Here is a 27,314-nt window from a genome sequence, read left to right as displayed (position 1 = left end):
TTAGCTCCAAATTCCAACATCTTCAGTCTGCTATGTTTGCTTTCCTGCACACTGGTTCAAAAGACACTACGCAGGAAAATTTAAAGAACAAGTTTTAATCAAAGGCACAAGATTTGAATACAATGTAAGAAAGTTTAGAAATGTATCGATGAGAATATTTCCCTCCCTCAGTTATTAATTGGGTACACTATTTTTAAGTATGCTGATTTGTTCTGTTAGGTATGTCAGACTGCCTTGGAAAATACTGCAAGTTGCATAATATTACCACACATGGTACAGACAAGCAGTCTCTTATTTGAAATACCTCCATTTGCTGTATAACCTTTTCTCTCAGTTAACCATTCTGGGCATGCTTAAATGGAAGAATATTCCTTAATAAAACCAGGAAATGTGGAAAGCATTGAGGTTAGATAGTACCTATGGAAAAAGAATAGTCAATTATTTCAGGCACAGTACCCTTCAACAGCACTTTGCAGACTTGAAACATTCATCTCTTTTCACAGATCTGCTAAATGGTTCCAACATTTTCCTGTTTTCATTTCAGGAAAGCACCTACACTTTTCCTTAATGCCTACAAAGCCCAGAGAACTATTTTTTAAATTCCTCATTGGACGTAACTGACAATCCAGTTTTTATTGCCCATCTCTTTGTCTTAATCATCCCAGTATAAGTAGTCAAACATACCAATGGGTATGAAGTCACATATAGGCCGGACTACGTAAGAATGATAGGGTTCTTTCCCAGATTGGATCTTCATTCTTAATTGGAATTTCAAATCACTTGCATTGATTTAATTAAGATTGCACAATGGATGTTTTTTTACTCAGTAGTTCCATAAATCTTTAATGATTAAAGCATTCCAACTTATAAGACCCGAACCAGAAACAAAGCAAGACAAATATGGTACAGTCTGGAGGAGGACCATGTATCAGAAAGCTAAAATCCAAAAGAAGAACTGCTGGCAGTGTGAAGGTTACCAAGTCTTTGCATAATAGGTCAGTGCTTTGATTGAAAGTCACGAGCTCTGATGTGGGATCCTCACCCAAACCACCAGCTCGTTTTTGTCTTCCAGATGGCACACGAGTATAGCACACTGCATCAATCAAACTTCTTTCTGAAGCACAATGAAATGTTTGTTTGCTTAGGCAAAGTGAAATGCAGTTTGTTTACTGCCACATCTTAGATGCTGCAAATACAATCCAATCCATGAACACAAATTGGTTGAAGGTTAAAAATAATCCCCCTGTATAAACCTGCTCAGAGGATAAACTGCATTTTAAACAAATTCTACTAAAATGCGTATGAAATTCAAAACTGTACTTAAGCAGACCTCTTTCCACGCAATCCCTGCTAAAGCACCAAGTGATTTCATTAGCCAGTTAAGATAATGCACTACTATATTCAAAGATATACGTGAACACTTTTGTTCCAAACTCCTACACAAACCTGTGTTTTACCTTATTAAATTGCGCAATAACTTATACGGCCTGAAACAATGGATTTGAACTTATGAATATAAAGTAGCAACCTCTTGGGTTAGTGTTGCAATTATCACTGAAACTGCCATTGCTGAGTAGCAGCATAAACCCAAATGGTGTTAGAAGTGCAGTAACAAGTCGACTAGGATGTTCTCCTAAGGGGTTGTCTACTGTTGAGTCCCAGATGGCTGTAGAGGACAATCCAGAATCCACATAATCTAGGGTGGAGTCCGTTAATAGAGAATACCTGTGCGTGACTGCTTAATGTGGGTATATGGTGCAAAGATAGCCACCACACGATCCTTGACAGATCGGGATCCAGGTCCAGTAGCATGGAATACGCAAGACAACTGGGTACCCTTCACTACTGCAGCCTTCCTCCACCTTCTCTGCTGCTGTGATGTGCCATCACCTTCCACCAGCTCCACTGCTTGATCGCCTTGGAACACATTTTGTCTGGAACCTCCCCCTTAACCTTACCCCAATGGGTGACCCTACCTGGAGCTAGGGGCCAGATGGCTAAACTCCACGTGACATTGCTGTCGGGTTCTCAGGAACTTGCAAGCATCTTCACCTCGACAAGGTGACAATTCTCAGAGAAGCCAAGTGGTGTTATTCATTAGCTCAAGGCTGCTGGGTGTAGCTGGCAATATTGACACCTATTGCTCACCTCCAAACTGCCTGTGAACAGACAGTTTAGCTGTCAACCACATTGGTGGGTCTGGAGCCACAAAAAGACCACACCAAGAATGGCAACTTTCTATTTGTGAACATTAAGGCAGCACCAGAATGAGATTACCACAAACTGACGGTTTCACTGTCAACACTGTAATTTGTTTTGTATTCCAGAGCTAATGAATTTATTCACCCACCAATGTCCATGTGAAACACAAGGGTCTTCTTTCCCAATGTCCCAGACCTATAGATCCTTCATCCGTAATTCAACCATCCTTCTCCAGTAAGGGTGGCTAATGAATTTACTTTGAACCTTGAAATTTGAAAATTATGCATTAATGAGAATTGTGGAGTGACTAATTAAGAATCACAATGTTTGCCTCTTGCACTTTCCACGTGTTGGTGCTCTGATCTCCAGGAAATTGTCATACCATCAATACTGTAACAGCAAAATATCCCCAGGTGCCCAAATTGAATCAAAGTTCTGTGCAACATAACAGCAACCACTCAGATCAGAATCAGGTTTAATATCACTGGTATATGTCATGAAATTTATTTTACTGCAGTACATTGTAATGCATAACAAAGACTATAAATTATAGTAAATATATAGAAAAAGAAAATTAAATAAATAGGGCACAAAGGGAGAATTCTGAGGTAATGGTCATGAGTTCATTGAACATTTAGGAATCTGATGGTGGAGGGGAAGAAACCATTCCTGAATCCTTGATCTGAAACTCAATTACTCTGACATTAGGTAGCAAGGAGCACTGGTGAACAGGGCTTGCTGCAAGTAGCAATACATGAAGCAAAACTTTAGAAGCTTAACATATAGAGTAAACATATTGACCTAAGCATGGAATTGTGTTTGTAAGATCTTTCAGTATCCTTCTTTTAAAGAAATTGCTGTAACCATTAATCTCAGCAATAATGACAGAATGAAACATTAGCTACAATATTACTGGAGGTTTAAGATAAAGGATTTCTTCTGCAAACACAATATGGGCCCTCCTGTGGAATGGTATGTAAAGAAAAAAGTCAAAGCAAGAGTGATTCACGGTATACCCCAAAGCCATGCATCAGGTGACTGGGCAAACCTTATCCAAGCTGATAACTTTAAAGAGGTGGCAGTAGTAAATAAATAATAGATTTGAGTAAAATCTGCAATTAACATCCTTCAAAGTATTAATTAAAGCTCTAAAGTTTGTCAGATAGTTAATTTAGTTTCTTCGATGAATGGAGTTTAACCAATGTGCATTCGCACACAATAGCAGGGCATGGGAGATCAGTGATCCTAACCAGCCATCCAACTGAGCTGAATCAAGACATCTGTCCTCACCCCTATAAAACTCACCCAGAAAGCAACAAAACTGCTAACCCCAGTGTAGGATCATTTCCTTGAAATTAATAAAAGGGCAAAAACGTTATTGTGGAAAAAAAAATCTTTATAAATAAAAATGAGGTCATCAATTCAAGCTTAATAGGGATCATATATGAGCTTCCAGTAATTATATATTAGGATTCAATATAAATTTAAAAAATAACAAGTTTCATTAAAAATAAACATAAAATGCACATAGAGAAGGAAAATAGCTGATTAATCCTGGAGATTTTGCTTGCCATGATGCCAGCTTAGCAAGAATTCTCAGCTAAATACAGTGGCTTGCTTGACAAGGGAGGCTTTCAAAGGCAGTGCTGACGTCAGTCCAGAACAGAGCTGTCGAGAGCTCTGCTGCAGGCAGTTCTGTTACTACGCGGAGAGCCAATCAAGTTCCAGAGCACAACCTTTGAACTCAGCTACATCATCACCAGCTTCCTGTACTTCCTAACTACACTATGCAATGCAGTATGTCTGTCTAGTTATGCAGCGTAAAGCAGAGCCATTTTGTCTCTCTGAAGTTGACTGCAGCTGACTAAAAGCTTTCAAAAAGACAGCTATACCATCCTTTTAAACCACTCTTCCCTGCCTTCAACTTTCACAGAACAGTCAAATGCATGCACACAAGGTTTCAGCTAGCAATACAAGTTAATTTATTGGTAGAAAACTGACAGAAACCTCTTGAAGAAATGTTAAAAACATGCTCTTGATAATGATTTCTACCTTCATAAAATGGCTGCCAAATAAACTGACAGGATCCCAATGTAAAAACATGAAAGCACAACTATTTTGAAACAAAGAGCACCTATCTCCAAGCATACACTGCCCAAACAAAATGAATTTCCATACTGACAATAAAATAACTCATAATATATTACTGTTAACATTTATATTTAAACAAGCTCCCTGAAAACAACCATCTTACACAACAGAAATTAAACATTTTATTGTTGCTCCATAAACCTGACTTCAATACACTAACAAATGGAAGAATATTCAATTTCCATTTACAATTGGAACCTATGCAAGGAGAACTGACACTCCTTTTGTAAGGAATATTTTGTTCTATCCCACAAATACACATTCTTCTGTTTTAATTCTCAGCACATTTCAGGGCAGTTTTTTTTGGGATAAGGCATCTTATTAAATGGTTTCACTGCAAAATAAAAACTGGATATTACGCTTCATCTTCAAAACCAAAGCACCTAAAATTCAGTTCAAATATTTAGCCATATTGCTTATGGATCCAGTACCAAACCACAATAAATCAACGCGCTCCATATATACAAGCGAATTAATATTTCAGAACCTTCCAAACTGCAGCCACTGGTTAGTCAGAATAAGCAAATGGAACATGGAAATCCCAAAACCATACAATAAATACAATTCATAAAACATAAACGTTCATCATTAAGCATAAATGGGGGCCATGAAATCCCAAATAATTCAGTAATCTACCTGGTGATAAAAGTTTCTTCTATAGGGGAAACCAGTCAAGTTTATGGAGGTGTGTAGTGAAATTGCCTTTCGAGGCAAGTACAGCACATTTACCGAAAACATCAATGGCCCAATTAAACCTCTAAAGAATCAGGGTGAGAGCTAGATTTGAAATCTCTAATTTCTTAGTCAACATCATCACCCATAGTCTGAGAGGTTGGGATGGAGAGCAGGTTGAGGATCTGAGATGGGTGAAGGCGAACGATTTAAACCGTGCTCCATTCCAGTGATATTATTGTCACAGAAATGATAATTCAGCAGCTAAGGGAGCTTGGAGGGACTTTATCTTTGCAACTGTAAAAGATGTGTACATGGCTGTGAGTGGTTAGGTTTCTTAAACTACACTATTTTCTGCCTTCTCCCACCACAACCTTAGCAACGGGCAGAAAAGGAGTTCCTTTCTATGAGACAGTGTGCAGACTCAACCATAACCACACATCCTATCCTCTTGTTGTTGAGCCATCTGGATATCAGCATCAAAACTTTTATATGTGACCACTGATTCCTGTGTCCTCAAACATCTTGTTCTATTAATATCTACATTTAAGAAATTCTCAATGAACCTACCAGCAATTTTCAACATGCAATCTTTACAACTTTGTGCTTCTCTCAGTTGTCATTACACAAGGCTTCTCTATGCTAATTTTCTACAAATAGTTATGTAGCTTGGTGTAAGTGTTCAAGAATTTCTTCACTTACCCCAAAGAAGAATGAATAACTTTTAAGTATTTTAAAAACAGGGAAAATAATTTGGTTTTGAGGATGTCTTGAACAATCAAGATACCCTGAGTAATCAATCGCTCGTTGCAGTAAGTTACCTGAAATAATTGGTTTGAATTTAACTTACTTTAACACAAACATACCAGCAACCTGCAAATATTTTCTTAAGGCTAGGCATGACACTGAATGCCAAAGTACATAGTGTAATTTTATTTAGATATTTTAAACAAAAGCATGTGTAAACATACTCACATCTGCACCTGTTTTGAATGGTAGAATTTGAGATGCAGAAACCTTGTGACTCTATTGATTGCTGTCAGTTTTGGAATACCAGCAACTTTCCTTCAATAGAATGAACAGAGCCATCCATTCCAAACATCGGTCCACTACGGACCAATATTCTCGACGACCACAGCTAAGAAACCATTGTCTGCTTGCAGTTGATCAAATATTTGAAAGTTTCTGAAGCCATCCTAATGAAAGCCTTGAAGGAAACTCAAATTTACAGATGCATGAGCTGGAGGAACTCAGAAGATCAGGATACATCTATAGGGGGAAATGGATAGTCCATATTTCCAGTTGAGAGCCTATACCAGGACTGTCACACCATCCAGATGCATGGATGGCCTGTATCTCATGGAAGGCACACCAATTTCCACACTGCTAGCAGTTTCCACAACAGAACCAGTAAAATTGAAGCATTTTTTCCCCATCTAAAAAAGACTGCCCCTCCCAGCCCAGAAGTAGATACGATCAAGGTGGATGGACATTGGTCTTTCATCAACTCAGAGGACAACCACAAAGGGAATGCATCAACCCCCGTGCAAGTGAGAAGCAATTCCTTAAAAGTTAATAGTTACAAGTGTTCAAATCACCTTGTGAGTGTATGGAGTAGGCCCAGAGTGAAACTAGTCCCATGGTATTCCCAAGGGCAATCTTAGCATAGAAAGTAAACCTCAAGTGACACCCAAGAGATACAATGACAGTAAAACTCAAAAATGTCCACGGTGGACATGTCTTACTAAAATCCACAAAAAAAACCATGTATTCACATGTAAATGTAAAACACCAAAAGTTCAGATTAATATATTTTTTATATGACAAACTATTAAATAGTTGACCAAATTGTAAATTATCTACAAATCTCAATTAATATACCTTGAGTGGGTCATGTTGATGGCAGGTGGGAAAATGTTCAAAGATCACACTAAAAGCAGTAAATGATAAATATTGATTTCGAGCATCTTTTAAAGAGTGATTAAATTCTACATCTCAAATGAAAACTAAATCCAATTCAAATATTGTTAATCTATAGCCATGGTAATATCTAGATAATAATTTTGTTTTAAAGATGCAAATTTACAACAAAATATTCTGCATCCAGGTTAACATCTTTGCTATTATAAGTACCACCTGTAGCCAGGTGTTTGGAAGGCACAATATCCATTGACCTGTTAAAAGCTCAACAGTAAATAAAATTTCAGTGTCTTTCAAAGAAAAGCTTCAACTTCTTTGAGAAATATCTTTATTTTTGTGGTATAAATTCATCATTTACCCAGTATTGAAAGGAACACACACATATAGATATATAACATGAGGTGTATAAAATATTGCAAAGTAATTAAAACAATTATAAAACTTTTAAGTTTTAAAAGGTATATTCAAGACAATAAAATATTTTCCACAAAGACAAAAGCATTTTCGTGGCACAGGGCATGGATGCATACTAGGAGAAGCCCAAATATAAAGTATGTACTTTATTATTTCAACATATGAGTTTGGGATACCAGCTTGGTAAACTTTTCACCAAATTGTAATAAAAATTTACAAAATACCCGAAGACATATAGTGAAATGGTATGGTGGGGATAAAAATATAGACTTAGAAGCAACTTTCCAACAGACACTTCTTAATTTAACTATAAATATGAAAATTTTTTCATTCATGTAACTTTTTGCAGTATATTTACTACAATTTACTTCTATGGGTTTACTATGGACACCAAATCCTCAAATTCTCAAACCCGTCTGCATTGTCAGTAAAATGGTGCATTGCAGCAACAGCAACCACAAGGTCATTTTACTTCAGTAACATAAACGGAAGGAATATATTCGTTGGAATATTATAAAATAAACGATAAAGGAGCATCGACGGCCTTGTAATGTATTTCCATTGCTTAATATAGGCCCAAATGGTATATCATAAGTTGGGGAAACTGCGATCAAAAAAATAGGGTGGGGCTTTTAGGAATCTCAAGGTCATCGATTAAAGATTTGGTCGAAATGGGGAAATTTTGCTTGGGTGATCGAGGGGAGACAAGCATCGATAACAAGGTAAACAATGTGCAAACCCCCAAAATAACAGGACACGGAGAGGGAGAGAGACACGCACACATACACTGAGCTCGTACCTGGAAGCATTGCTGTGATCTGAGCCGTCGTCCTCAGTGTTTTTGCCCTGGCTGGACATGGTGGTGGGGCCAGGCAAGTTTGGGGGCTCGGTTTTGTTCTGGGCTACACGTGGATGGGGACTGAGGGAACGCCGCTCTGCTCTGTCAAACTCGCAGCGAGCGAGCAAGTCCACCGGAGTCAGCAGCTGCCCGCTGGTCGACTTGCAAAGCCCTGACGCAGCAGCGACATTGTTTAAGCACTCAATACCATTGTCGCACTCCGACAAGCTCTACACAAAAACAGCCCGGTTAAAAATAAAGAAATATAACACAAGAACAGGTACATTTCTTTCAAAGCAACGCTAAGAAACTGACATGCCCGAAACTTAACGCATCAAATAAAAAGTCACCCAAAATCTATCTAGTGAATTTTAACTACGCAATCGCTGGCTAATCTAATTTATATTAAATATTTTTTTAAAATTAAGACATTTCTATTAAAATTACTGTAAACATACCTGTTCCATGTATGGCTGAGGCTCAAGCTAGTTTCTGCACCGTCGACTAAACTTAGCTAAAACGAAACCGATTTCTTTCTCTCTCTCAAAGGCTCCAAAAAGTCGAAGAGTTGAAAAAAATCATGCCTTGTTCTTTTTCCTTTTGATCCCGGCTTGTAGAAATATACAGAGAAAAAATAAAAGCGCACAAAGTCGCTCAAAAATGGAGGTGCGCCATGTCTGCAAAGCTCAAAAACAACGACATCTGCTTGCCGGAAAAAGGGGGAAAAAAAATCACAAACACACACACACACAGCCAAGAAAAGGAAAAAAAAATAAGGGTTTTTCTTTTTTAAAAAAAGGGGTGCTGGGGTTTTCTGCGCAGCCCCGGGTCTGGAGTGATTCCTGACTGCGAGTTTTTGCACAGAAAGGAGGCGCAGTCTGGCTTGCAGTGGTGGAAGTTGGTGAAAAGTTGCATTAGGTGTACTGGAAGTGCAGTGAATATCGCCTAACCACCGCCGCCATAGAGCTTCTTCTCAAGCGCCCGGGCTCCCTTTGATTGACAGCCACGACGCTGCGAAATAATTGCAACATTTTTTTCCTCCCTCCCTCCCTCCCTCCCCGGACTCAGGTGCTGGACCGAAGCTCCAGACCCAGCCCTGCCCCACTCAACACACCCTCATACCCATTGGGGGTATGCATGAAAGACTTGGGACCTGTCCTCAACCCCTGGAGGGGGAGCCCCCTTCCCTCTACACCCCCCCTCCAAACCATGGGGGTGGGGGGTGGACTCCAAGCAAATCTCTTTTGTCGCTTCCCCCTCTGTTCTCTCAACAATTAAAATATGCCCATGGTCAGAAAGAAAATAGTTCCTCTCGTGGCCGGAAGTGGACTTACAAGGATTTCTTCATGAAGATAATATGGAGGGGAAAATGGAACTTAAATATAGACGGAGGGAGCAGCTCCCATTTAACTTCAGAGCTAGTCACCCCACCCCCACATCCTGTTCTTAAAGGACTGGCATGTATTTGTAACCAATGGCTAAGAATTCTATGTTTTATCATTGTCTATTAGATAAATAATTTAGACTTTAGTAGTCTTCTGTTTTCTTTTTGAGGCTTTTTTTAAAAATATACTTTTTCACCACTCCCCATAAATTTTTTTAATGAATATTTCTTGGTTTTCCAGAAGCTTTTGTGATACCAATGATTTGGCATAGATGGAGAAATTTGAAGCAAAGAATTCCAACTGGTTGTCCATTATTTAGCAAGGACCATGAACCACCCAGTAGAGATCCACTGGGTAGTACCAAGAGTAAAAATAATCTTCATCCTACATGGTCACATATTTAAATCTGACATAGATCAAGTTTCTTGATCAATGGCGTACTGATTCCATTCATGGTGCAAGCAGCCCAGTTGACAAAGTAGATTCTCTTGTCAGCTGTGGTGTACCTCAAATCTGGTGCAAGCTAATGAGCTGACAGATCAATCAACTCACCTCACAACTTTTCTCCTACCACTTATATGGCAAATGAACACCAAACATGGACAATGAGAAGAATGTTGGTCAAAAAAGGAGGAATGAAATGGAAGCAAATTATGGGTTCTCAAAAAAGACTCTCTCTGAAAACCTGTTTGGATATCTCAAATTTGGTCCATTTTTCCAACTGGCAAGCTTTAATAGAATTTGATAATTTAAGAAACTCAACTGATTCCTGATCTTCCCAATATTCACTGAAGACCATCAGATGTTATGATCTGCACAAATGAAGTTGGTATGTTGGTAGTGAGCAAATTAAAGGACCCCATTTGCTTCATTGGTTATACGTTAATTCTTAGGCAAGTTCACCAGGTTCACAGAAACTTCTATGAAAGCACAACTGAATATTCCAAAAATCCTCCCAGTCATCAAGATTTCCATTCTTCAACATCTAGACAATTCTTCATGAATGAAAGTTAAAAAGCAACAAATTCCCAATATCTTGAATACTACCCATTTAAAAATCTCTCTCCAAAAGACTGCTTCAGGAAACGACCAGGGAACATTGATAGGCAACTTCCAATTTGATTTTGGTTAACAGTTCAAGAGCACCAAGTCATGAAACAACACAATAAGAAACCACATTCCTATGACGAATGTTCTCCCAACAATCATAGATAATGAAGCAGCCTTAGTTCGTCTACAAGTGGCACAAATTCTTTACAATTTAGAATATACCATTTTAACAGTACTGAACATATTTGAATAAGTAAATCTAGAAAGCAAGACCAAGTAGACAATATTTTCATTTTCCCCCAAGTTCTAACATTCTGATATGCAAGATTTAGTACATCCCAAACTTAACATGAGGAATCCAGAAAGCACAACCAAGTAGACAATATTTTCTTTTACTTCCCAAGTTCTAAGATTGGGTCATGCAAGATTTTGGCATCCCAAACTCAACTTGAGAAATATTCTTAAAAAAGCATTTGAAAACCCAACTGAGGTGGTAAACTCAAGCAGCAAACCAAAGTAATAAGACACATTTTCACCAAAAACCAACTTTTAAACAATTCTCTGCCAAATTCATTGAAATCACCATTCCAAAAGCCATTACACATTGCTTTAACCTTCGTCAGCATCTTTGCACAGCACAATATTCCAACAAACGACATTATCAATTTCTGAGTGTATTACATGATCTGTATTTCAAAACAAAAATAATGCCCTTCATTGGCCAGTTTCAAATGCCATAAAGTTGTGAGATATAGCATACAACTATTCCCTTTCAGGTATTAATGGCAAGTTTTGTTTTTTGTTCCATCCTTTCCTTCTGATGATATTCACTTCATTTTCTCCCAAGAAATAAGTTTACCCTACTCCACCAGCACCAAATTTGTTTCACAATGTGCCCCTGCACTCAGTAATAAAAAGTTCTCAAAATATAATCTAAGAGTAAACCACTCAGTCCTCGTGTCTTTTCTGCCTTTCAATAATACCACTGGGGATCTTTTACCCCAGCTTCCCCGACTAAATCTTTTATCAGTTCATTCCTCCACCATCTAAAAACCATATCTGAGCAACTGAGCCACCACAGCCTCTTGGAAGTGTATTCCAAAATTTAACTCATTATTTCACATAAGGCAAATGGATTCCCCAGATTTAGACAAGGTTTGTCCTCATTTATTGTAAAAGTGCAAATAGCTTAACATATATTATGCTCCTTCCATAGTAATTCAGTTAACCTTCCATCCTCAATACTTATTTCAAAGGCAATAATGATTAATTCCCTTTAACCTATCACAAATGAGCAGTGGTACCTATACAAATTGAGTCATTTGAAATGAGTACATATTCCTAAAAGTTTAAATAATTTAATAAATTCTTCATTTGCTATACTTAAAGCATTTAGACAATATGAATCTTTATAAGCAAAAATTGATTACTGCTTCATAAACTATGGCTCAGTTTGCTCTCAAACATACAAATGTAGATATAATCCATTAAAAAGGGAAGATAGAGGCATAGTAACCTCCAAATGGATTCCTAAATCAACACTCAAGAAGGGATACAAAAAAAATCCACTGGTAAACAATAAGGTTTTTACTCTCAAAATGCAGACTTGCTCCCTGATCCAAAGACGTTAATTCCCATATTCATATCACTGCGAGCAAACAATTCCATAGCACCTCAGTGCACAAATAACCAAGGACTTCAAATCAATAACAGGTAATATGCACAAAAATGTATACATATATACATAAATATGAAAATGGCTTTAGGCAACATACCAACTCCAAAGAAAAAAAATAATCAAATAATCTTCCCTTTCAATGATCACACAGCCATAACCTCAAAACAGAAATTAAGCAGGATTCTCATGATAATTTCACAGACACACTCAATTCTACATGCAAGGTTTTCAATGCAAGAAAGTTTTACATTTTGTACTCAGCATTTGCCAGCACGTGCTAAACATCAGAGATCTAAATATAAACAAGAATTGATCCAAGATTAACAACTGAAAAATATAAACCAGAAGACCACCAAAATCAGTCATGATGCCAGACTATTTCCCAGACTAATCCAATAAATTTTGACTTTCATCTACAAGGATGTCTTGAACTCTATTTCAATAGTAGCACACCAAAGGTACAGACCCATCTCCCCCAAAGTAATTTCTCTGCTACAACCTTACCATCAACCATGTTTATGGGCAAATGAGGGATAGGGAGCAAAAAACAGGAAGTAACTAATTTTCAACAGCATCTGGCCATCTAGGATGTAATTAGGCAAAATGACAGAAAAAGTAGTTTATTGTTATACACTTTCAAAAGTCTGATGAAAATAGGGGTGATGAAACTTTTCATTTATATTCACTGAGGGGAGAAGGTCGATGTACATAAATCTACTGGTTAATCTAACCCATTGGTTCTTCCTGCACTAGTGTCTTAAATGAAAATAGGAGAAATGTAATTTAGTACAAGAACAAAATACACAACTAATTAATGTTTAAATAAAAGTGGTTTATTTAAAAAACAATGCACTATTCACAAATATAGCCAAAATTATATCAAAGCAAAAAACAACTTTTTGCAGTCTAAAATATTTGATATCATGGAGCTTCTGTTAATTATAAATGATAATTAAAGCATTGCTTTATAACAGCATATTGGGCAAAACCAGTCAATTCAAATCAGTGCAAAATAAAGATGTTCTTTTCCTCAATGGACTGTGATACATCAATTATTTCAGTTTGTAATAACTTTGACAATCATTTCTCTTGATTTCTTGCAGGGGATTACGTCTCGGTCTACAGCTGCACAAGGCAATGCAGGCCAACAGCCCTGCTATTGGATCAGTCTATCATTTCCCAAGTGACAAAGCATTCGATAGTCCACTTCCTTTATGTCCAAACAAGTCAAAGACAAAGTAGGCGCCATCTTGGTGCTATACTGGTGATCTCCACATTTCAATATCCTCTCTTGAAGGGTTTCTTTTTGAGAGAGAGAAAATCTTTATGTTCATATGATATTGGCAATGCAGGGAAAACACTTTCAAAACCATTATTACAACACACAGATGACACCACATTCCAATTAAAGAGCAAATTCCATTATTTTTTGGTGGCGTAATATTAAATTTTATAGTCTGATGAATCCCTATTTTGTAATTATCAGATCCAAAGGGCTGTTAAAACAATTTTCGTTCCATCATTCCCAAATATTCAAGTATCTTACCTTTTACAGTAAAGGCATCTTATTTTCCACTTTTTATCCATAATTTCAATATCTTAATGTACATGCTTTACAATATTTAATTTCATTACTGGTCAACCAACCAAATATTGTAAACTCTTCAGAGTTAAGATAGATATTTGTACAAAAATACAAAACCAATAATTGCATACCATAACACCTTAATTTTTCTAATCATAGTACAAAATCGACTTGTGAATCAAATATGATTTTTTAAAAATCACTGCAGACATTACTGCAAACTACATCAAAACAGATTTGAACCCAACCTTATCTTAAACCAATTGTTCTGTGCCAAATCAGAAATCTCAACATAAAAGTATTGGTAGAGATCAAATCCCAGTTCTTTAAATTCACCTGGTCAGAATTTTATCCACAACTGAGCAAAACTGAAACAACTTCTGATGCACATGTAAATGGTAATCTGTAAACCTTGGACATAGTGAAAGGTGATTGATTGGGTTTTGCGAAGCCCAAAAGTTAGAAAAAAGTACCCTGACTGAAACATTATATTCACAGCGTGATCTGCCAACGCACTGTCCAGAATAACATTCAGATATTGATACAATTCTACCACATTACAAGTTACAAAGTGCACTTTTGCTGCATTTGGTAAACACTCCATTTACTTTGGGGGGGGGGGCAAAATAGGAATGAAACAAGACACAGCAAGGAGGGAAGACATCCTCTTTAATTTTCATTCCAAACCAAGATGAGCATTCTTTGGATTTCTGCCAAAGCTTCTCTATTACCAACAGTAAACAGGGCATCACTTACTTGGGGCAACTCTTAAAGAATAAAAACTAAACGAGAAAATTGCTCGGATTCAGTTCATTTATTTGGGACACTATACTACTTAATTGGGGCATGAGGCTGCTGGTGAACAGGTTTAAACTGGAATCAGTCACGTGCACTTGTGTGGCTGTTAAATGCTACACCATGCTTAGGGTGAACAGTTTTTAGATGGAGTCAGTTGCATGCATTTGAGTTCAAAAAGCAGCAACTTTGAGACATTTCTCATCATTTCTATCCTCCTTATGCTTAAATTGTGACCTTGTGGCCATTGATGACATCCTTCCTTCAACTAATCTGACCAGCCCTATTGACTTTTTGTAGATTTCTAGGTGATCTTCCCTCAAACATCTACAGCCGTGAATACAAAGTTAACTGATCTAATCTCTTCACAATCAGCCCTGCCATCTCAGGAATTGAGTGAGCCTTCACTGAATCTGCTCCACTGGAAGAATCTACCCTCAGATAAGGAAACCAAACCTCACAATCTTCAAGGTGCAGTATCATCAAGGTCCTGTACAATTGTAGCAAGACATCCCTGCTCCTATATTTTGATCTTCACTATTAAGGCCTTAATTTCTGCTTCAACTGCAAGATTACCTTCACCAAATGATGCACAAGGTCACAAAGGTCGTGTTGTACCTCTCTTTTCTCCAATCTATCACTATTCAGATAATATACCTTCCTGTTATTACCAAAGTAGATAAGATCCGATTTATCCTACATCTTCCATGTATGTGCTCACTTCCTGAACCTGTCCAGACCAACCTGGACTTTAATGCACCCTCCTCCCCAACTTTGCAGTTTGCAAACTTTGGAGGTATAATGTTTAAATCCCTCATCCAAATCAATCAAATATCTCGCGAGTCTCTTGGGTTCCAGCTCAAGGACCTAGTTACTCCTACTCTTTGCCTCCTGTCAGATTTGACTTTATCAAATAATTCTCAATAAATTAAAACAATTTCATCCATTCCTGGGTAATAATTATCATTCCATTTAAAATATATACAGTTCTTTATGGTGACAAAGCAATAACTCAAAAAGTTTAACAAAACTTATAAGCCCTAGATTCTTTTTTGAAACCTATGATTTTTAAAGAGGTTCCATTCAATAAATCAACCGTAGACTCCTGGAGAAAGATGCCAAGTCGATGGGCACAAATGAGAATTTTCACAGTAGTCAAAGTATTAGGTCCCTTTTGCCAATTCTAAGAAAGTCAACTCTTTTAATTTACAAATTATTAAAGATTATTGGGAGTCTGAAAAAGGGACTGAAAAAATACCGAATTAACAGTTTTTCTCCACTCTTGCCTTTTGAGTACATGACAAGGGTTACTAATTACTGTCAAAACTACCACCAAAATAGCGTTGCTGCTGCCTGAACAGCTATTATACAAGTTCCATCTACAGCTTCCACCGCCATTCTTCACCAATTAGCATTTCAAAAAGTCTACAATACTTTATAATGCATCTGAATCTGAGAGTTGACAACACTGATCAAAAGATGGATATAATATTGATACAAGATTCAATTCCATATACCTTGTAATACTACAGTCTTAACCTTTAAAGCACCCTTTGACTGCGTACTCACTGAATACATAATCAAGAAGTTCACGGCACTGGAGAAGATTTAGCCCACAACGCAAGCCCTTGATGGTCAACTAAGGTACGGAAGCTAATCCCACATTCAATCTGCATCTTTTAGGTCACAGCATTTGTTAGACGATATATAGGAGCAGAATTAGACCACCGAGTCTGCTCCATCACTCCATTGTGGCTGATTTATTAACCCTCAAAAAGACCCCAAGTTCACCCAAGTACTTCCTCAGCTCCACTTTAACACAAAGAGAGGTGCTCCAAAACAGCACCACGCTTTGGAAGGAAACATTTTCCCTCAAATTTAAATCTTTTGATCAATTACCATCTACACGTGCTAATTATTGATTTTTCTTCCAAAGGAATAGGTTCTCTTTGTTCATTCTAATCTTCTCCATTTTCCACACTTCAGTTAATCTTCCCTCATCCTCTTTTGTTCTTTAAAAAAAAACACAACCCATAGAATGGCTATTTTTTTTCCTAATTAAATCTCTGCAGACTTAGCAGCAGTCAGGTAAATAACTTCCGAACTCCCTCTGGAACCATCACATTTTCTCACAACCAAACAGAAGCATCTTCCTAACTCCAGGTCCCAACTGGACCTTGTGTTGTTATCAGTCACCTTACTTGGCCACTCTACTTCCAAATGTGGAAAGGACCAACAAATTGAAGAGTAGCATCTCACTCAGAGGGCTATGGCAATTGAAATTTGATGGGTAACACTTCTTCCATAAATTCCACTGTTTCTTATTTACAATTTACTTTCTTCTCGTGTACCGAGGAAGTACTTGTGTGATCCTCAGTAGGCACAAGATTAACTTTTTAAAATAGCTTTTTCCAAAGGCAAGGGCAAAGCAATGGAATATATTTTATAGAAAATGAAGGAATTTAGCAGAACAGAACAGCAATTGGGGGTAAGCTTTTTATTTTTATTGACTGATGGGTGGCTGGAATGCACTGCCTGGGGAGATGGTAGAGGCAGATAAACTAGGGATTTTTAAGAGACGTTTAGATAGGCACATGAATGTGAGGGAAATGGAAGGATGTGGACATTGTGTAGACACGAGGGATTAATTTAGTTGGCCATTTGATTACTAAATTAATTGGTTCAGTACAACGTTGTTGGCTGAAGGGCCTGTTCCTGTGCAGTATTGTTCTATACTCCAAGTCATGAGTTTAGCTGGTTTTCAGTACCTTAATAAGACTGCAGAGTTACAACAGGATAGGAAATTACAATTAGGAGGGCAGTGGCAAGAATGGGATGAATTCCATGAAACAAAGAGAAAGTTTAAAGTTTTATAATTATGAATTTTGATTAAATTAAAAAGCTTTCCAGGAAGTCAGCGGCAAATGGACATTAAAAAAGAGCTAAGATATCTCGTAAAAAACAATCTTACTGGATCACAGTTGGAAAACAAATTTCTTTGTGACAAAGAACAGGCAAAGACCATCATTCCTTTATAGGAAAAAATGAATAGAGAAAACTACAACAAAGAAAAATATCCCTAATGGAAGCATCAATTTCAACTCAGTCAAGACAGATTATTTGTATATGGTCCTATAGTTATAGACCATTATTAGAAGGTATTGTACTCAGCACACATAACTACAATGGACTCTGAACAATGCTACGTTAAGGAACTGATCACATACCACTGCAAAAACACTATGAAATCATGTCAAGTTTCACACAAGTTTAATGCTCACCATCTAATTTGTTTCTGAGCAATGATTTCCCTATGACACGGTTTTGGAGAGAACCTAATTCCAGACATTAAAAATACTGTAATACAACACTAACAATGAAATATCATGTCTGTCACCATCTATGCAAATTAATGAAACCACAAGCTGAACAATTGTGACAATAAAACGAGCAACAATCTAAGACTTGTTGTACATGATAAGCAAAATAGAACAATGAAATTGAGGTGGTTTGTGAACAAAGAGAATACAACTAGTAAAGACAGGCCACGGAGCAGTTACATTAAGACCATGGCTGATCCTGTATTACAACCCAAGTTCCCATATCCCTCAATTCTCTCAGTGGGCAAAATCCTTTCAATCCCAGTGTTGAATATATTCGATATCTGCTCATCCACAAACCTCGAGGTAGAAAATTAACTAAAAACTTAGGTCAGCATCAATAGTTCATCTCAAGACAAAAGATTTTCCTAGCATCTACCCTGGTAATCCCTTCCAGAATCTTGCACCTCTCAGTGAGATCACTTCTCATTCTTCAGAAGAACAGGGAATATCAGTTAATTCATCTTTGCTCATAAAGCAAATGCTCATCTCAGAGTGAATCTAGCCAATCTACTTTGAGCTGATCGAAAGGACAGGCTTAAGGAAGTCAAAAGGGCTGTGTACTCTAAACCCCTGCACATTCTCAGCAAAACTTGCTTATTTTTGTCCTCCAACTCTCCTGCAATCAAGATCAACATCAAATTTGTCTTCCAAATTGCTTGTGGCATCTTCACCTTTACTTTTTGTATTTCCTGAACCACCACACCAAGATACATCTGCACCCGAGCCTTGAGAGATGCTCAACATTTATAATGGATGTTTTTCCAATTCTATCTATCAAAAAGAATAACATCTTATTTTCTATATTGTGCTCCATCTACCACCATTGTGGTCATCTGTTTAATACCGCTCTGCAGAACATTTCTGACTTCCTCACAGCACACTACCCCTTCAAGCTTTACATCATTGGCCATACTGGATATAGTATACTCAATGTCTTTATGTCCAAGACATTAACAGGTTGTGAATAGCTGTGGGATGATATTGGTAACAATCCAGCAACCTGTAAGACTCACTTATTCCCATTCTTTGCTTTGTGCCCTTCGACCAATTGAAGTAAAAGAAAAAATACAAAAATAAACACACCAAGGTGAGAATGACAAATTTTATGAATTATCTGCCTGTGCGTAAATCCAAGTCACACTCAGAGCTACCCCAGTTCGGAGGATGAAAACAGGTCTCCACTCATAGCTCAAATATTTAGGAGAAATGCAAGGATCTATTTGTGACTACTGACCCTTAAATGCAATTCCAACCTAGTGATGGAAGCTTATGGAAAACAAGGAGGCAATGTCTTGAGGAAGTGTATGCTTCTTCACTCAGAGGGCACTGTGAGTGTGGAACAATGTGCCAGTGGAAGTGGTGGACACAAGGTAGACTTCAAAAGTTAAGAGAAATTTGTATAAGTATATGGATGGAGGTCTATTGCCCTGGTGCAGGTTGACAGGACAAGGCAGACTAACAGTTCGGCATGGACTGAATGGGCCAAAGGGCATGTTTCTGCATTGTAGTGTCTTATGACTGACATCTGAGGAATGACAGAGCAACTGTAAATATTTAACTAAAATAAGATGCTGCTATGCCAATCTCCAAATATATCTCTGAAAATGGCATTGCTCACATCTCAGATCCAATACAAGGTAGCATTAGCATGCTTGGCTATCTTCCACTTCAGAGTCGAACTGTGACTACAGAACTCAAGAGCACTGAGGAAAATGAATAAGACCATGCAGATAAGCAATGCCATCAAACAAGTACACAGCCAATGAGCACTTGTGTAGCGACCTTCAGCAGAGATCCTCTGAGGATAATGATTAATATAGATTAAAGAACCAAAGCAAATGTGATACAAAGCATTGAGCTCCTGCAAAAACTCGTTTCAACTGGTCTGGTGCAACCACTGCAGCCGAACAACATGAGCAAATTACAGGAGAAAGAGTTGGAAATCACTAGAACAAGCTACCACTAGAAGGAAGAAGAATCGCAACCAGAAGAGCTGTGCCTTTATGCTTGCACGATAAAACAGACAACAGGAAAGGATACAGCAAACTGTACTAACCACAATGTTGGCAACAAAATTTTCACTCAACACCAACATATGACAAAGAGACAAACAGGACGACAAACCACAGTAACTTGTCAAGATTAATTCTAGGGCAAAAAGAAGGGTAAAGGAGAGATATTGAGCAACAAAAATGAAATGTTTTTTTTTTCTTTTTCACACCGCAGTTAATCATGAGCCCAGGTATCTCCTATTGAGCCTTGTTCTCTAATTTAACCAGTGATTTTGGCATGGTGAAATATTATGTAGTGTATTGTAAGTGGAAATCACAGTTCACTGTGAAGCAATACATTTTGGAAAGGAGATTGAGAATACCTTTAATATGGTTTGTGATATTGAAGAGGAGATCCAGAGATAATCATGAACAGATCTTAGGGAAAAACAGTTGTACAAAGAACATACTAAGCACCGAAGTGGCTAGTTATCAGTAATGTTGAAGCTATCCCCTGCGTGGAAAAGATCTCATTTAAGGCACTTGAAACAGTTGTGAATCAGGGCACCCATGCATCCAAATAAAAAGGATTGATTGAGTTGTAGGGAAAGGTTGGCCAGGCTTGGTCTTTATTGGAATATAGGAGAATGAGGAGGTAACCTTCTCAAAATGTTTAAAATTATGAGAGGCTTATACAAGGTAGCAGTCTTTTTGCCAGGGTAGGAAAGTCCAAAGTAAGAGGACATGGTTTAGGATGAGAGGGGAAAGTTTTAAAAGGGATCTGATGGGCAACTTTTTCCATGCAGAGGGTGGTGAGTATCTGGAACAAGCTGCCTGAAGGGGCTGAGGCAGGTACAATAGTAGCACTTAAGCAGCACTTGGATAGGTACATGCAGGGGCAAGGCTCAGAAGGAATTTTGACTAGGTGGTTGGGGCACTGTATTCAGCACGGACTCATTGGACCAAAGAGCCTGTATCCACGTTGCATGACAGTGACTAGGTTCCAGTGCAGAGACCTCACACAACCTACTCAGTTGATAATCCAGAATCCAAATAAGGAGGCACTGAAGCATTAGAGGAGCTACCTCACAGAGGAATTTTAAGCTAAGCCTATTTCTTCTCCCCAAGGTGGACATAAAATATTTTAAAACCCGCTAATTTATACCTCAGAAACAGATCAAGTGCCTTGTTGGGCTTGCACTCCAGGTAGCTGTCACATTTCCTACTTTACAATAGAGGCTATTGTACATCACCTCATTGACTATGAAGTAAATTAGAACTAGAGGTCATGAACACCACTAAATTATTACCATCTTCAAGTTACAGGGGGAAAAAGAAACAGACCACCTATTATGACAAATGTTTGCAGAACATTAAAGGGCCAAAGCTATTTGCTAATAGGGCAGGGAAAAGGGGAAGCTCCAAACTAGAAATTACAATTATCCTATCAAATTCTGCTCGTTTTTCAAACTCAGAGACAGAGGCAAACCTATACAATGTCACTAACTGCTGCATTAACAAAGGTTTTGTCCTTTAAACCTGAAATGGCTGATTTGAGTGAAATGCTGAAGATCATGTGGTGCTACTTGAAAATAAGGGACCCTGCAGATACAATCCAGCCAACAATACTAAGCAAATCAATACCACCAGGTTTGTCACAATGATTAATGTTTCAACATTACATTGCAAAGATAACTGATCGCACATGAAGATTTAAGACATTCTATAAATACAAATATGGTTTCTGTCAAAGCCTTTAACCATACAACTTAATGGAAAAATGTGAGCATCACATTAACAAGGTACAAGAATGAACACAAAAATCACAAATTCGATCCTGGAGAAAAGCTGTGATGGATATTCACTATCCAGGGCCGGGAGGTCTTTTTTTGCCAAGCTCAGCTTTGTAAACACTAACAGCTGACACTTCTAAAAAAAAATCAAAGCATTGTTCTAAAGTTAAATTTCCAACCTATATTCTTTGTTTAGCTGCTTATTGTAAACAGGAGCCAGTCTTCAATTCCTAATGTAAGTTGCAAGCAATAATCAGTTTGAAGCTAAATAGACAGAGTACCTGGGCTAACCGATGGAGGTACAGTAGAAGACAATAGGTATGTTAATTAGACTTGTTTCAAACTCAATAACGCTGGCTAAGTTGTTTAGTTGAAGGAAGCTTACAAACCAGATTAATATTATCACTTAGCATATCAAATAGCTGTTCTGTTAATAGTTGGAAGGTTTATGTACTGAGGGAGTCAGTTTCACAGAATTAATTGTGGGTACCCAAGATCTCTTCTCTCCAGAAGCTTTTAGATATTTGCATTAAAAACTACCTGGAAAAAAATCATGTGCATGATGTCACCCAAGTGGCAGGAAAACAGTATAAATGCAGAGAGCAGTCCAGACTTTTTAAGTATGGTCCAGGAAGAATGACAGAAACATGGGGCGAATTAGAATCCATTCCTCTGCCTTCGATTCCTGCGAGAAAGGTCTGCAGCCTATGGATATGTCTTTTTAGCTTATAGGAATTGTACCCGTGTTTTGGAAATCCTTTCCATTTCAAAAATAGTTTGTAATTTGGAAGTCTGTTATAAGCCAAGAATCCTTATTTTAGATATGCTTTAAGAATGTGTTTAAATTTAAACACCATCACTAAAAGTAAATGAACTGTATTTAAGCTACTTTGTTAGTCGGAAGCATCTCCTCCTTGGTAAGGAGGGGGGACCCAAATAGTGCACATTGGCAGTTAACCTCAGTGTGGAGAGTAAACAGGGAAGTGAACTCATCTTTGAGGATTGGGTAGATGCAGCATAACCTCCCTTTAGTGAGGGCATGTGCAGCCATCTAGATTGGAAAGGGCTCAAGGCCTTCAAGGTTGCCTCCTATTATTAAGGTTTCCACAATTCTATCAAAGGGATGGCAAGTAACCTGTAGTTACCCTTCTTTCTATGTCATTTGCCAAGAGCAGCAACGGATGACAAATTCTTGATTTTCCCTTCTCAGAAGAACACCCAGCCACATCACTGGATGATTCTTTGGACTGCACTCCCATATTTTCAGCTCAAAGAAAAATTCAAATACTAGGTTTCCACTACACCAACACATGCTAACTTCAGGCGGAGCGAGAAAGATATCAGTTCATTATGTCTGCAGTCAAGTCCTCCAATGAAACAAATTCTAAGGCTAACTTGCACAATATTCACAACATAAATTAGATAAATAAGAGCAAACCTTGGGCCTCTTCTACATCCTGGCAAAAGATACTTCTTTCTAAGATGTCAATATTGGTCCAATCGTACTACATTTCCCCAGAAGCAGATTGTTAAGGATCCTGGAGCCTCTCTCAAGTCCAGAGGACACAAATTATCAGAACAATTTGCACCGATGTGCCACAATTAGTGTTGGAAACTGTCGCTGAGCCTAAAATACAACCTAGAGCCAATGATGGATGATCTAAAGTTTTGAGTGAATATAAATAAAAATGCAAAATCTGAGCTCTAGAAAAAGAATACTGGAGACATGAGAATTGATGGCCTAAATTCAGAGTCACCAACTGTGGTGCAAAAATAGTGAAGAATGTCACAAGAAAAAAGTTAGAGGAATGCAGGGATCTCAGAGCTGTGGAATTGGAAGAGATTAAAATAAGAGGGATGAAGTCAGGGAGGTTAAAAAATGTCATTTTGAAGCTTTGAAGAAACAATTAGTGTAGGTCAGCAAATACAGGGGAATTACAAATTAGAAGAACCTTGTGTATGATATTTGGACAGGAGTTCAATTTTAAAGAAAGGAGAATAACCAGAAGAATACAAAAATAGTTGCCCCTGGAGACAATGGGAACAAGGAGGAGAGATTCAGCTCTACAGAGCATGAGGGTGAAGTAGACAATATTCTGGTGATGGTGGTTGACAGACTTTATGCTATAGAGAAACATTACATCAGGTATACCTTGGTGGCAATCAAGTTCAGCCAAAGGCAGGAAATGGAGTCAGTGCTAAAAATAAATAAATAAATAAATAAATTGTAATATTGCATGCAAGTTGTGGGCATGCTAAATTGGTGCTGGAAGCAGGGTGACACATGTGAGCTACCCCAGCACATCCTTGGAATATGATGGTCATTCTTGTAAACAATGCATTTCACCGTGTTTCAATGTACATGTGACAAAGCTAATACACAATCTTTTAATCTTTAAAACGGGAACCCAAGACAATGGCTTCATTTTAAGCAAGGTTTAACTGGACGGAATTTTGGTTGATCTTAGGCAAGGTCACACATAGCAGTTTGACATTGTGGAGCCGGAAGAACAATTCAGAAAAATGTGGTGAGGGAATGCAAGGTACCAGCATAACGTGGAACATGTTGTCTATCTTGTTCAAACAATATTACCGAGGGTAGCACATTAAAAATAAAATACATGTAATGGTGTGGTGGAAAGAGAAGCCACTGTAGGAGATTCTGTGACTGGGTAGGCTAAAATAAAATCAGGCAAAGACAGTCCAACCCTGACAGACAACCGAAATTTAAAAAAGGTTGCAGACATTTCAAGAATAACCACAGACTGTGCACGTGCATTATTTGTGAGTTTGATGAAGATTACTATAGACTCTGGTGGGAGCAACACTCACAACACGCTGGAGGAACTCAGCAGGTCGGGCAGCATCCGTGGAAACGATGAGTCGACGTTTCGGGCCGGAACCCTTCGTCAGGACAGTAGAGGGAAGGGGCAGAGGCCCTATAAAGAAGGTGGGGGGAGGGTGGGAAGGAGAAGGCTGGTAGGTTCCAGGTGAAAAACCAGTAAGGAGAAAGATAAAGGGGTGGGAGAAGGGAGGCAGGGAGGTGATAGGCAGGAAAGATGAAGAATAGGGGAAAACACAATGGGTAGTAGAAGGAGGCGGAACCATGAGGGAGGTGGCAGACAGCTGGGGGAGGGGGCAGAGTGACATATGGATAGGGGAAGGGAGGAGAAGGGAATTACTGGAAGTTGGAGAATTCAATGTTCATACCAAGGGGCTGGAGACTACCTAGATGGTATATGAGGTGTTGCTCCTCCAGCCTGAGTTTAGCCTCATCATGGCAGTAGAGGAGGCCACGTATGGACACATCTGAATGGGAGTGGGAAGCAGAGTTGAAGTGGGGGCTACTGTGAGATCCTGTCTGTTTTGGCGGACGGAGCGGAGGTGCTCGACGAAGCGGTCCCCCAATGTGCGTCGGGTTTCACCGATGTAGAGGAGGCCGCACTGGGAGCACCGGATGCAATAGATGACCCCAACAGACTCACAAGTGAAGTGTTGCCTCACTTGGAAGTACTGTTTGGGGCCCTGAATGGTGGCAAGAGAGGAGGTGTAGGAACAGGTGTAGCACTTGCACTTACAGGGATAAGTGCCAAGTGGGAGATCTGTGGGGAGGGACGTGTGGACCAGGGAGTCGCGGAAGGACCGATCCCTGCGGAAGGCGGAGAGGGAAAGATGTGCTTGGTGGTGGGGTCCTGTTGAAGGTAGTGGAAGTTGTGGAGGATAATGTGCTGGATCCGGAGGCTGGTGGGGTGGTAGGTGAGGACAAGGGGAACTCTGTCCCTGTTGTGGCGGCGGGAGGATGGGGTGAGAGCCAACGTGTGGGAAATGGAGGAGATGCGGGTGAGGGCATCATTGATGACAGAAAGGAAACCACGATCCTTAAAGAAAGAGGGCATTTGAGATGTCCTGGAGGGAGGGAGGAGAATTCTCTATCGAAGGAGGTGTAAGGCACTCCTTCCCTCCACTAGCCTGCAGGTCTTCCTTGGGCAAGGTGTAGCACCCATTTAGCCACAACCCCACCACCCCTCCCCTCAACAGATCAGGGTCAAGTGCAGCCATGGGAGCAGGAGGTAAATGGTTATACAAGCGGTTGGTGCATATCACAAATCCTGGTGATGTGACCACTGTAGCCAGGCAATCTCTGAAGAGTATCAACAATGGCTGGTGTCACCCATCTTGTGAAGACACTGCCCAGAAGGCAATGGCAAACCACTGTGGAAAACTATGCCAAGAATAACCATGGTCATGGAAAGACCATTATGGCCTACGTCATATGACACAGCACATAATGATGACATCAACTATGAACGATTTGTGAGGTGATATTTCTGTCAAGACCGCACCAAACTCTGACAGTATCGAGAGAGGAGATTTTTTTCGAAATGAAGTTAAAAGAATGTATCATCTGACTTGTGGTTTTTAGATTAAGTAGTTATAGGGAATCATGTGGTGAATTATTCACTGTAGATTACACAACCATAGTGTCTAAGTGTCGGCCTATTCATTGCAAAACAAAGATTTTGGCGGAAGATTTAGCAAAGGCATTAGTCATGAGCATTGTTGGCTGGACTACTTACTGAAGATAGTCACTGCTTGTTACTTGTGTCTCTCCCCTGTTTCTAGCTACCAAACACACAAACCTCATTTTACTCAGGTCTGGTTGCATATGGTAATGCAACCAATTTCTGACTACTCTTTGGTGGACAGTGAGTCACTTGGCGAAACCAGTGCCTTATTTACAAAAGTGACTTAATTACAAAAGTAATTAAATGATATGTTGCACTTTGGCATGCCCACAACTCTCAAAACATGACTAATTCTGCAGAATATACTCTGGGGTGGAGTAAGAATATCTGCCACTGAACTAACCAAAGTCATTTAAATTTCCAACAGGATGTTAAAAACTTCCACACCCAAGAGTAAAACATTAAGGCAGGGCAAAGTACAAAGTAAATTATCAAAGTACATATGTCACTATATATAACCCTGAGATTTATTTTCTTGAGGGCATCCTCTACAAATCTATCGAACAGTAACAATCACAGAATCAATGGACAACTGCCAAGCTAGGGCTTTCAACTAGAGTGAAGAAGACAACAAGCTGTGCAAATGCAAAGAAACAAATCTAAATAAGCAATAATATCAAGAAGATGTGATGAAGAGTCCTTGAAAGTGAGCCCAGTAGTTGTGGAAACATTTTAATTGATGGGGCAAGTGAAGTTGAGAGAAGTTATCAACTTTGGTTCAAGAGTCTGATGGTTGAAGGACAGTAAGCATTCCTAAACTTGGTGGTGCGAGTCCTTGTACCGTCTTCCTGATGGTAGCAGTAAGACAGCACATCTCACTGGTGTCACAAACATTAACTTAATCAAAGATTCCAACTTTAGTATTATGTGATAGGCAACATTGCTGTCACATCAGCAAACAGCCAACTTCAATAAAAATGGGTCTAAACAA

General features: G+C 38.8%; 2 protein-coding genes across 12 annotated transcripts in view; both read right to left on the bottom strand.

Moving 5' to 3' along the window:
* Window positions 1–9,194, bottom strand: part of chd2 (chromodomain helicase DNA binding protein 2) — a 130,458-nt gene extending 121,264 nt beyond the window's left edge. For all 8 annotated transcript variants that reach the window (XM_072278097.1, XM_072278099.1, XM_072278100.1 and 5 more), the window contains exons 1-2: window positions 8,656–9,194; window positions 8,159–8,427 (exon numbers count right to left, since the gene is read on the bottom strand). In XM_072278097.1, the coding sequence (XP_072134198.1) occupies window positions 8,159–8,427; window positions 8,656–8,664 (278 nt within the window). In that variant the 5' untranslated portion in view covers window positions 8,665–9,194. The remainder of the gene's footprint in view (window positions 1–8,158; window positions 8,428–8,655) is intronic.
* Window positions 9,195–13,132: 3,938 nt separating this feature from the next.
* ctc1 (CTS telomere maintenance complex component 1) overlaps window positions 13,133–27,314 on the bottom strand; it is an 82,548-nt gene continuing 68,366 nt past the window's right edge. For all 4 annotated transcript variants that reach the window (XM_072278094.1, XM_072278093.1, XM_072278096.1 and 1 more), the window contains one exon: window positions 13,133–13,612. In XM_072278094.1, the coding sequence (XP_072134195.1) occupies window positions 13,467–13,612 (146 nt within the window). In that variant the 3' untranslated portion in view covers window positions 13,133–13,466. The remainder of the gene's footprint in view (window positions 13,613–27,314) is intronic.

Source organism: Mobula birostris, chromosome 14 (assembly GCF_030028105.1).
Source record: "Mobula birostris isolate sMobBir1 chromosome 14, sMobBir1.hap1, whole genome shotgun sequence".
In the NCBI taxonomy this organism is placed as follows: Eukaryota; Metazoa; Chordata; class Chondrichthyes; order Myliobatiformes; family Myliobatidae; genus Mobula; species Mobula birostris.
Note: the sequence above shows the minus strand (reverse complement) of the source record. Positions and strands in the feature narration are given on the sequence as shown.